At 39.6% G+C, this 12,371-nt stretch overlaps 1 protein-coding gene across 5 annotated transcripts in view; it reads left to right on the top strand.

The window, feature by feature from the left end:
- hspa12a (heat shock protein 12A) overlaps window positions 1-12,371 on the top strand; it is a 52,305-nt gene that overhangs the window by 26,815 nt on the left and 13,119 nt on the right. For 2 of the 5 annotated variants that reach the window (XM_080037165.1, XM_080037163.1), the window contains exons 4-8: window positions 589-775; window positions 3,898-4,002; window positions 4,683-4,799; window positions 7,292-7,457; window positions 11,833-11,919. In XM_080037165.1, the coding sequence (XP_079893291.1) occupies window positions 589-775; window positions 3,898-4,002; window positions 4,683-4,799; window positions 7,292-7,457; window positions 11,833-11,919 (662 nt within the window). Of the gene's footprint in view, window positions 1-588; window positions 776-3,897; window positions 4,003-4,682; window positions 4,800-7,291; window positions 7,458-11,829; window positions 11,920-12,371 lie in introns of all 5 variants that reach the window. The other 3 variants (XM_080037164.1, XM_080037162.1, XM_080037166.1) reach the window with 2 other exon arrangements.

The following is a 12,371-nucleotide window of genomic DNA, read 5'->3' as shown; positions in this document are numbered from 1 at the left end:
TAATATTATTATAATCAACAAGTCCTATGAAGTAGCCAAAAATCTCATTTTCAACATAAAGGGTTGAAAAGGGTTTAATCATTTCCGTAAACAGCTGTGTACAAACGTTACTAAAACAATAGATATCCCCAAATCAACCTCCTGCAAGACATTTCTCCAAACAGAGTTTTCCCTGATATCCTAAATGAGTCCCTTTTCATATCAGGTTTTCTTAGTGATCCCATCACACCCTTCTCCCAAGGAACCGAGATAACACTAATAATAGCTGACCTCCATTTGTCCAGAAATACTGTGCTAGCTCAATTAACCTAGAAGTTAAGTTCATATGGTATTTCCACTAGGACTGAATGACTGATTATAACCTCATAGAAGGCTATAAAGGTAAACTGTGAATGTTACAAGCTATATGCATGGTGAAAAGGCAATGCATTTCACTTTGTGCCTTTTGTAATAGATGTATAACTGTATGTGCAATTGAGGTTTGACCAGTTTTTTTATTATTATTATTTAAATGATTGTTACCCTGACATTTTCAAGATGCTTGACACCATGAAAAGTCTATATTTAATTAATATAATCTCCTCTCAGGCGTTGGGAAGGTGGGGACCCTGGTGTGTCCAACCAGAAGACTCCCACCACCATCCTGCTGACTCCAGACAGGAAGTTCCACAGCTTCGGCTATGCGGCTCGGGACTTCTACCACGACCTGGACCCCAGTGAGTCCAAACACTGGCTCTACCTGGAGAAGTTCAAGATGAAGCTCCATACCACTGCAGTAAGGATGCAAAACCTCTTGTATACAATGCATTACAGTTTATCTTCTTAATCAAATCAAATCAGTTTTATTTGCACAGCCCAATATCACAAATAGACATTTGCCTCAGTGGGCTTTTCATTCCATACAGTATGACACCCTTCTGCCCTTAGACTCTTAGCTCGGCTGAGAAAAAACTCCCAGTAAAAAACCCTTTATCGGGATTAAAAAATTTAGAAACCTCAGGGAGATTTGACAGAGTAAGGGATCCCTCTCCCAGGACGGACATACTGCAATAGATCGTAAGTAGAGAAAATCATAAAGGAGTCAATCATTGACGAGATGTTTACATGGTAGTACTAAATTAAAATATGAATAGTGTGGATGCAGGAGGACTTCAGATGCTGCCAGAGGCGAGACCTGATCCACACCGTCTCGTCTCCACCAGGGAAAACTGGAAGAGGACAAACAGACAGCCTTATTGCGAGCTTTCCAAGCTGCAGTAAGAATGCACACTGGTGACTAGGTGTCTCACCTCGGATGGTGCTCTGTGTTGTGTTGCTCTTTGGTGAACCGGAGCTGATGCTGCATCACAGACTTGCTCTATTTCTGCATTTCTGCCACTGGGCTCCTATACTGTCTACAACAGGGGTGTCCAAACTTTTTTCACTGAGGGCCACATACAGAAAAATCTACAAAGGGCCGGGCCACTTGGCAAAAATAACACATTTATCAGGACATGTAGCTAGTTTAGTTTCATGTCTTCGTAAATTGTAATCCTTCTTCACAGCAACACTTTACTTGCACATTAAACCGATACATTCCCCCTCTTGTTAAATGCCATCGATACACCCAGTGTTTTCTGCTTTTGCGTCCAATGTCCAACTGGGTGAAAATAGTAGCCAGCCGAGATCCCGCCCCTCCAAGGGGGGTCCGGGGGTATACCCCCCCGGGAGATTTTTTAAAATTTTTAAAGTGAAATGCATGAATCTGGTGCACTTTGAGAGGGAAATTAAGAGGCTAAAGCTGAAGAATTTTGTATGAAAAAAAATGGAGACACTGTGTCAGATGAATTAGAAGCTATTTTTAGAAGGACACATGGATTTTCCATAATAATATTAATTTAAAATAAAATATTATGCAGGGTCCTCTGGGATGGGCTTGGTGCTCTTTTTCTTTTATGGGACATATTTCTCTGTAATATAATGAGTGCATTTACATTATTTAAAAATTAAAAGGGCCATATTACATTATATTTTCAAAATGTGCCACGGGCCAATCAATCAGTTTTGATACCCATGCACTAGTGGGTTAACTAAGAAATGCAAAAAAAAAAAAAAATAATTTAAAGGGCCATATTACATTATATTTTAAAAATCGGCCGCGGGCCAATAAAAAGCGGGCCGCAGTTGGCCCGCGGGCCGTAGTTTGGACACCCCTGGTCTACAAGGATCTGCAGGACATGATCTGGATGAGGCTTACCATCATCAGTATGCCTCTTTGTCTGCTGTAGTGTGTTATCTATACCAATGTTAGCAGTATTAGAGCACCATGTAAGCCAGTCAAAATGTTCCATGTGATGACAATCAACATTCGTCTGGTACCAATAATAATAGCAACACTTGTTGAGCTGCTCCAACATAAATGTCATGGAGAATCATTGAGTATAAATAATGTAAAGCTCCACTAGCTGCCTCTAGATGTGTCTATGTTTATTGCAAACCATAATATGATCATTGTTACTACTGCACAGACAGCAGTTAGTTGTTTGTTTATTGTTTATTGTTTGTTGGATCCCCATTAGTTGTCACCATTGTGACAACTATTCTTCCTGGGGTCCCTAAAAAGCAAAACAATTCCTATACAGTTTTCCCAAAATAGGAATCACATACACAAAAAAAAATCTGAAACAAGCAATTACATTTTTCTCATAAAAAAAGAAGAAACTCAAATCATAGCCTACATCATACCGTGTGCATACACACACCCGCTTACCCACATTAGATGCCTAAAGGTTCATATTGTAAGCATATAGAATACATTTGCATGCACCAACACCTTTATCCGATCTACTTCACACACAAATCGGCACATTAACGGACAAGCGAAGTCGGATAAGAACACCTAGATAACTTGTTCATAGTCGGCATTCTATCTGCATGTAAACAGGATCGCACATCGGAGTTTGCATTCTGCGCTTGCTCCGAATCCCTGCCGGGGAGACGATGTAATAAATAGTAGGGTTGTTGCCGGAAGGGAACCAGGCGTGGCTCTATAACCACTTGTTGAAAGGGCTACAGCGCTACCTAGCATAGCGGAGTCAGCCATGCTCCGGCCATTTATCCGATTCCTGTGACGCGGTCCGTTCGAGTGGCAAGTTCGGTATATGTCTTAATCCAATCTAGTTGTCCCATGGAAACACACTGACTGTTTAGCCTGGTCCTACCAGACCATCGTACTTCACACTTGATGCGGATCTCTGAACCTAACTAACCGAGGCTCTACGAGTCGACATGTGTCAGACATGACAGTAAAACTGAGACTCTCTCCAAAGCCAAATATAGCTCAATCAGAAATCTTGATGTGAAACTTTAATGAACCCCTCTGAAACAAATCCTTCCCATTTAAGTGTTCAGAAGCTATGCAACTTTGTAGACATTTTAAGACTATTTCCCATTGTTGTTCGTTTGGATATGCAGTTTAATCTCATGTCAGAATCCCTGTTAGTTAATGCTTGATTAAGGCTTAGTAAGCATTTAGTAAGCATTACCTAACTGTTAATAAATGCTCGGTAAATGCTTAATTAACATAAACTAAGCATTAACTAACTGGTATGCTTAGTTTATGCTTAACTAAGCATTAGTTAACAAAGCATTAACTAACCGTCAATAACTTAGCATTAACACTTACTTATTGCTTAATAGGTATTAACTACACAGAAACTAACCATTAATAGCATTGACCTAGCATAAACTAACAGTTAATTGATGTACCCTTATTGTAAAGAGTTACCGAAATCATTATCTGGTGACCACGAAACTAATACACTGTCCCTGTGGTCCATATGACGAGGTGTTTGGTTCTGCAGTGTTGTATTAATGTCAATGATATAACTAAACATAACACATTATCTCTGCCATCAGAATCTGTCCATCGACACAGACATCCATGCCGCCAATGGGAAGCGAGTGAAGGCTTTGGACATCTTTGCCTATGCATTGGCCTTCTTTAAGGAGCAAGCACTAAAGGTAACATATTGTTGTCACCAATCCTGTATTTTATGATGTTTTACATACACAATGATTTTTTTTACCTCATAACCTTAAATCCATCTGTATAATTTGGGATCAATCCCAGTACAAACCATGTATCCATTGTACTGTGTGTGCCGATCCCCACGGTACCAACACTGCCCATAGGGTAGGGCTGGGCAATTCATCCATAATGAATTGTACCGACATTCAGACCCTGTAATCGGATTAAACTTGCACATGTCCCATTCTAATGATGTGGGCCCTGTCCAAGCCCCCTCTTTGTATAACTCTTAATCAGCAGTGATTTATTGACTTTGTATTGACATTTATATTTAAATTATTCTTTTACTAGAGATGCAAGTTATTGGTTGATTTTGGTTGGAAATATTCCATAAATAACCATGAGTAGTTAATCTTTGCATTTCCTTCATTTTTGTTTTAAATCACAAAGATAAGACATTTACTCTTTCACTAGATCAAATATCCCAGCTTTAATAGTTTACAGTACAAACCTTGTCAGTGAACTATGAGGGCAAAAATAACTAAATAGTCAATTAATCGTAATCCAGGTCAAATGTTCAATAGATGGTGATATTGATTTTGAGGTCAAATTGGCCCAGCCCTACCACAGAGTTCCTATCCTCTTAAAAGGGGTTTGTCTTTTCCTGGTGCAGGAGCTGAGTGATCAGACAGGCGGAGAGTTTGACAACAATGATGTGAGATGGGTCATCACTGTTCCTGCCATCTGGAAAATGCCTGCTAAGCAGTTCATGAGGGAAGCTGCTTATAAGGTAGGCTGAGGTGCTATACTCACATTTGTATACCTGACATTTGTCCCTCAAACCCAAATGACTGAATTCAGATTTGGAGGAAATTGTATCGTGATTTATATCGAGTCTTATATTGAGTCTCGACAGTAATCCATGTGCCCCATTGCGTTTTTTTTTTTTTTTCACATTTTCGCTTGTTGGAAGTCTTAATTTGAAAGGGACACACCAGGAAATGGTGAAACTACAGCGAAAGCTGCCGGTATGAAGTCAATATGACTCTCAGCAGAGTATTTCTCTATCAGTTAAAGCAGAGAGACCCGAGAGAGATGCGCGGCTCTCAGAACAAAATAGGCGAGCCTCCTGAGGTAAAGGGGAGCGTCGCTGCAGACGTGCCTCCGACAGGCATCAGCAGTGCGTCTGAGGTTGGATGTGTGGCCACTCTAGGTTGATTACACGGTAAGTGACAAAAAGTCAGACACAGACGCGCAGTAGAGGTAGGATGTGTGTGGAGGCCGTTATGTCACTACGTGCCGTTTGTACAGAATAAATCAATAGCGAGTGTAAATAGCATACTATTAGCCAGCCTATAGCAACAATGTATTCTGTTAAATATAAAAGAAAGACTTAAACGCCTAAACCTATTTTCACATTACAATATCAAGTAATCCGATCGGGAAAAACGTTCAAACAGGAAGTGCCTATCCACTTGTATTGCATGACTTCCCTGTCTGACAGAGGAGCCGGCAACAGAAGTGCCTGAGAGAGGAGGTGTGCAGCCAGACTGTCTGCTGAAGATTCCTGCTTCCCTAATGACATCATCATTTAGGCCTGATCACATCCCCAGTGTGCATGTTAACACAGGAGGAGAGGGAGGAAGAAAGTGTAGAAGAGGCCAGATAAAGAGCTGTTCTCTGCAGAGAGGATGTGTGTTTAGCACAGAGGGAGAGAGAAACAGAGAGAGAGAGAGAGCTGGGTGACTGGAGTGACTCAGCATCTGGCAGTGTGGACCCTTTGATTGGCCGTCCATGGAAGAGAGAGGGAGGGAGAAAATGGCAGCCTAAGCTGTTCTTCATTGCTGTCCAACTTTGTGGGGAAGATTGGTCAAACATTAGAGATAGAGATAAGGTGCACCATACACTGTACATATACAGTAGCATGTCAAATGAAATTCAATTCAATGTAGACCAAATAGAATACTGTACATGGAACTAAAATGTAGTGAAATAGGATGCTGTACATGGAATAGAATAATGTTAAATAAATCAAAAATATGTATTTGCGATGTGAACAGATATAAATTATGAGTGATGAGTGGTTAACGTTATGAACATGTGCAGCATGAACATTGTGATGTAAACACACATTTCTAAAGTATTTCTTAGTGGCATAGTGAGTAGCTAAGGAGCTCAGAAGTTCAACAGTCAATGTCATTTTGGACCATCATGGTAGGGGAACCATTGAATTATGACTAGAAAGACACCAAAGAAATTGAGAAAAACGTATAATATTAATTATTAATATAAATGCTAAGTCACAAAATGACTCAGAAATGTTTTCTGAATGTTCTAGGTGTCTACATTAAGGGTCTAGAGTTGCATGAGGCTGTGATTATCCTCAGCTCACAATAGATTATTTTATACAGTCAAGTTAAAAAATAAAAACAATGCTGTTAACACATTGAAAATAGTTACTGTGAGGCCATATCATCACACATGAATGAACTTGGGCTCTCAGGGCCAGTGTCCACCGAACTCGTTTTTTGCGCCACAAGCGCCTGTCTGCAAAGCATTCTCTATGGTAGCACGTGATGTCTGCAAAGCATTCTTTATAGTAGCACGTGATGTCTGCAAAGCATTCTTTATAGTAGCACGTGATGTCTGCAAAGCATTCTTTATAGTAGCACGCGCTGGCAGCACACCTTTACAAAGCGCAGCTGCTGCTGTTCAAATTCTTACCCGCGCCTCTTTAGGCGTAGCACTTTTTGTTAAAAACAGTTGAACTTTTGAAGAAAAGCACTGCTTAAAGGTTATTATTGAGACTTGATGCAGAACTCAGAACCTAACTAACCGAGGCTCTACGAGTCGACATGTGTCAGACATGACAGTAAAACTGAGACTCTCTCCAAAGCCAAATATAGCTCAATCAGAAATCTTGATGTGAAACTTTAATGAACCCCTTTAAAACAAATCCTGCCCATTTAAATTTTCAGAAGCTATGCCACTTTGTAGACATTTTAATATCATTTCCCAGTATGCTTAACATGGTTGTTTGTTTGGATGTGCAGTTTAATCTCATGTCAGAATCCCCTCAAAACATACAAAATTAAGAAAAAGAAAATAGGTCAGGTGGGCCCCTTAGGTAGGTCTCTGCTCGTTTCAAACTTTTGCGTATTGTCAGTGATTGTCAGCCCTCGGGGGACCCAAGCATTTGCCTGCTGGCAAGCCTCTGACAGTCATCATGATATAACACAATAACACGGCAAATAAGCTGAATGTGTATTTTCTTGTGTGTAGTCTGGTCTGGTTCCCCGTGAGAGCCCTGAGCAGCTGATCATCTCTCTGGAGCCAGAGGCCGCCTCTATCTACTGCCGCAAGCTGCGCCTGCACCAGATGGTGGACCTGGGCACCCAGGACACACACAACGGCTTCAGCCCTACTGACAACGCTGGAACGGCCCAAGGTACCACACATTAACACTGCTATTGATTGTCCTCATACTCTAATTATGCTTCCATACTTGACTCTCTCACACACACACACACACAGTACTGTTGAGAAGATTTTTTTCTGAATTTGTATATTTAGTTTGTCTTTTGAAAAGATTGACATTTAACATTGTAACATAATGTTCTTTCCTCCTGTGGAATGTCATTTCTTCTCCTAGTTTCTCCGGGTCATGGTAAACATGAATTTCTCTTTTTGGATTCAGACACTTTGATTTGGGACTATTTATGCTCATCACCACCGTCAGAAATGTGGACACACTTGGTTCCATTTGTTCTAAACTGTCATCTTGTCATTAAGGACAGTCACAATATGTCATTCACTTGCATGCACACAAAAAATAGTCAGGTTGAATAGGCCAGCTTTGTTTTTGGATGTTACACCGCCTGCTGTTAAAAAGCCCTTTACTGCATTAGACCATTACCATCTAAACATGGTAACAAACGCATGAGTTAAGTGGGATGTTTCAATCTTGTGTGAAGGAATGTGTCTCACCAATTAACACTTCCCTCTGTCCTTCCCCAAATGAACTGCTCTACATACAGTATATACAGTATGAGCTGTTTCAAGCTTCACTCACTCAGTGGTCCAAAATACTTCTGTGTCACAGTTTTAACTTCTAAGAGATCAATCAAAACTACAGATTGCAGATCAGGAAAAGCACCATCCTCAATGTACATCTTCACATCTCTTTGCTCTCTTTTTCCTTGGAGGAATTTTCCTGTCCTGCTTAATGTCCTCATTGATTTGCTCTGGCTTTATAACTGTTGTCTATGTATCATCCATTGTACCTTACTTGAATGAATGAATAGACTTTATTGTCATTGCACATGTCACAAATACAGAGCAACAAAATGATCAGTAAAAAGTTACTTGGCAACTTAACTGTAATTTATGATTCTTTAAAAAAAAAAATCAAATTCATACTTTAGAATTGTATATAGCAGTAGAGTAACGGTTAAATCTAGATTAGGTTACAGAGAGATTGGCTTTTAGGTTGGATTAGCAGAATCTCCAGTGCTACTATTGAGTATAGAAAGTCATAGGAACATCATGATGTAATAATATATAAGAAATATTTTTTCTGTCCCTTTTGCATTATAATATTTATTAATGATCGTTGGCCTGTCTGTCCGTGCTGTACTTATGTTACTACTATTACATGTCATTAATGTCTCTCATCGGACAATTTTCTGGCTGATATTGCTTTGACCTGTTATTATTTATTTTAAAGTGACCAATTTTGCATTGACTGACTTTATCATTGAAATATTAGCAAACTGTTCTGGGGGGGGGGTCATTTTTGTGCATTTATATTGTGTTGCTTTGATGTTAGGCTGACGTATTGTTAACTGTAGACCTTTCTCATGCCCTCTGCAGAGCTATTGAGAGTTGTCCTTTCTTCTCTGTATTAGTTCCTTTGTGTAGGAGGAAACATGAACTGCTGCCAGGTCTTTCTGCTATTAGCCAGTCAAACTCAAATCATACAGTCCCCTCCAATAGTATTGGAACAGTGAGGCCAATTCCTTTATTTTTGTTGTAGACTGGAAACATTTGGGTTTGACACCAAAATATGAATATGAGACAATAGATCAACATTTCAGCTTTCATTTCCAGGTATTAACATCTGGATCCGATACACGACTTAGAAGATTTAGCACAACTTAGCATTTTTTGTAAAGGAACACCACATTTTTAGGCGAGCAGAAGTATTGGAACAGATAGACTTTAAATAAATTAAAGTGAATAAAACGTAATATTTTGTCACAAATCCTTTGCTTGCAATAACCGCATCAAGCCTATGACCCATTGACATCACCAAACTTTTGCATTCTTCTTTTGTGATGCTTTTCCAGGCTTTCAACGCAGCCTCATTCAGTTGCTGTTTGTGTTAGGGGGTTACTCTCTTAAGTCTCCTCTTTAGCAGGTAAAATGCATTCTCTATAGCGTTTAAGTCTGGAGATTGACCTGGCTAGTCTATAACCTTCCACTTCTTGCCCCTGATTAACTCCTTTGTTGTGTTTTGGGTCATTATCTTGCTGCATGATGGAGGATCTTCCAATCAGTTTGGTTACATCTTTCCTTAAACTGGCAGACAAAATGTTTCTGTAGACTTAAAGTTCATTTTGCTGTTCCCATCATGTGTTACATCATCAATGAAGATTAATGAGCCCGTCCCAGAAGAAGCCATGCAAGCCCAAGCCATGACATTGCCTCCACCGTGTTTCACAGATGAGCTTGTATGTTTGGGATCATGAGCAGATTCTTTCTTTCTCTAAACTTGAGCCTTTCCATCACTTTGGTAAAGGTGCATCTTGACAACAACACAGTAACACATGATGGCAGCAGCAAAATGAACTCAGAAGTCTACAGGAACATTTTGTCTGCCAATTTAAAGAAAGATGCAACCAAACTGATTGGAAGATCCTTCATCATGCAGCAAGATAATGATCCAAAAAAACTGCAAAAACAAAAAAGGAGTTCATCAGGGGCAAGAAGTGGAAGGTTTTAGACTGGCCAAGTCAATCTCCAGACTTAAACCCTAAAAAGCATGCATGTTACCTGCTAAAGAGGAGACCGAAGGGAGTAACCCCCCAAAACAAACAGCAACTGAATGAGGCTGCGGTGAAAGCCTGGAAAAGTATCACAAAAGAAGAATGCAAAAGTTTGGTGATGTCAATGGGTCACAGGCTTGATGCGGTTATTGCAAGCAAAGTATTTGCGACAAAATATTACGGTTTATTCACTTTAATTTATTTAAAGTCTATCTGTTCCAATACTTTTGCTTGCCTAAAAATTTGGCGTTCCTTTTCAAAAAATGCTATCTTCTAAGTTGTGTATCGGATCCAGATGTTAATACCTGGAAATTAAAGCTGAAATGTTGATCTATTGTCTCATATTCATCGTTTGGTGTCAAACCCAAATGTCTCCAGTCTACAGCGAAAATAAAGGAATTGGCCTCACCGTTCCAATACTATTGGAGGGGACTGTATGTACTACATGTTAAAAACTTGTGGAAGTAGAATGTGTTTAGGAATATGTTCTTGTATTTTAATCCACCATGTGGAAATTGTTTACTTACAAAAAATAAACATTAGATATTTTCTTCCCTAACCAGCCAAGAACCAGTAGCCTACATGTTATTGTAAAGTTTGAATTCAACATTGATCTATTTTTGTTTTACCTAGCATTAGCATCTGGATAGCTTAGTAGGTAACACCACTGACTTTGGTATGGGGAAACCAGGGTATGATTCCACCACACAATGAGATTCTTGATGAGTGCTCAGAGTAGCAGCACCTGTGTTCTTGATGCTCTGTTTCACATTTAAACCTGACACACTTCCTGCATGTTTTCACTGTGAGCAACGTGATTGGTCTCCCTGTTGTGACGGATAGTCCCGGACGCTTCATACTCATGTACTTATTTAAATTTCATCGGTTCTTAAAGGAATAGTTCAACATTTAATTTGTTTTGCCTCTCTACAGTTCAAGAACCACATTATGTTGCGATCAATTTTTTTAATTTAATTTTAAATTTTTATTTTTACACGTTATGTCATTTTAGAATAAAATACATACGTGACCATCACGGGCACTTCCTGGTTTCCTTCCAGTATGTATTTAGTTTTTAAATTACATAAATTGCAAAAATGCTAAGCGCAACATAACGAGGTAAATAAACAAGTCCCAACAAGCATACAGTAGCGTTTAGTGATGTAGTAAAGTTTATCTTTTGACCTTATCCCCTTGACTACCAGTGTTTGAGCTAAGCTAACCTGGATGAGCGACCTTTGCCAATTTCTATATCAAAAAAACACATGCACAGTTACAGCAACGGTTTCTGTCGCCTTTTCTTGAGCTTTCCACCCAGACACATGCTCGCACGCACACACGCATACATCCGTTTAATTTTTGTGTTGTTTCTTATTTATTACACCCTGTCCAGACCTCTACGCCCGTCCCCTGACGTTACTGCAGCATTTGTATATCTGTTTTATATTTGTCCAAGTGAGTCATGCTTGTGTATTTGTTATTTGTACCTTTTATTCCTAGTGGGGCCTTATCTGGAAAACTAAAGGTTAGATAAATAAAAATAAAGCCTTAGAGTGAGGCAAAAAGCTAGAAATATTTTTTTATTTACCTATTCCTTTAATATACATCACATATTGAATAACCTGAATGGGACTTGAGTAGGCCTCAGACTTGCTCACAGGGTGGACACCTCATCCTGACGCTTGCCCCCTTACACACGGATGTATGTGAGCCCCACACCGCTTCACGTCTTCCATCACTCACCACAACATTCTTCTTCTCTCTGTTAACAAGCAGCTAAGGAGCATGTCCGGCGCAACAGGCAGAGCCGCACCTTTTTGGTGGAAAATGTCATAGGGGAGCTCTGGTCGGAGCTGGAAGAAGGTAGAGTCTTTCTCTTCTTTTGCTCATCTCTTATGATTTCATTTCTTCCAAATGCTCTTGCTTTTTCCCCCTAAGCTGCATGCCAATCAGAAACAATAGCCATTAGCTTTACATATTAGATTGTGGTTAACATAGAACTTTTCTTTTTTAACAATCTAGGAAAATGTAGTATTTAAAGAACAGCATCATATGTTTGACTTTCAAATGAGTATGCATTACGTTTGACCTTTTGTATGACAACACTTTGGCCTCACCAAAAAGAAGTTCCTTTTAACGTCTGTATTTAAACTCCACAAAAGAAAAACCGTGTTTTATTTGAACCTGTGTTTTACTTCATGAGCACTTGCCTTGGCTGTTTTAGTGATGACAACAGTTTACTCACCCAAGTAATGGATAAACCTGTCAGCTCAGAAAACCAGGTTGAGTCAGATTGATCTGGAAGGGAAATCAAG

Source organism: Ammodytes marinus (genome assembly GCF_949987685.1).
Source record: "Ammodytes marinus genome assembly, chromosome: 11".
Taxonomy (NCBI): Eukaryota; Metazoa; Chordata; class Actinopteri; order Uranoscopiformes; family Ammodytidae; genus Ammodytes; species Ammodytes marinus.
The sequence above is the reverse complement of the archived record's forward strand: the minus strand, read 5'-3'. Positions and strand labels throughout refer to the sequence as shown.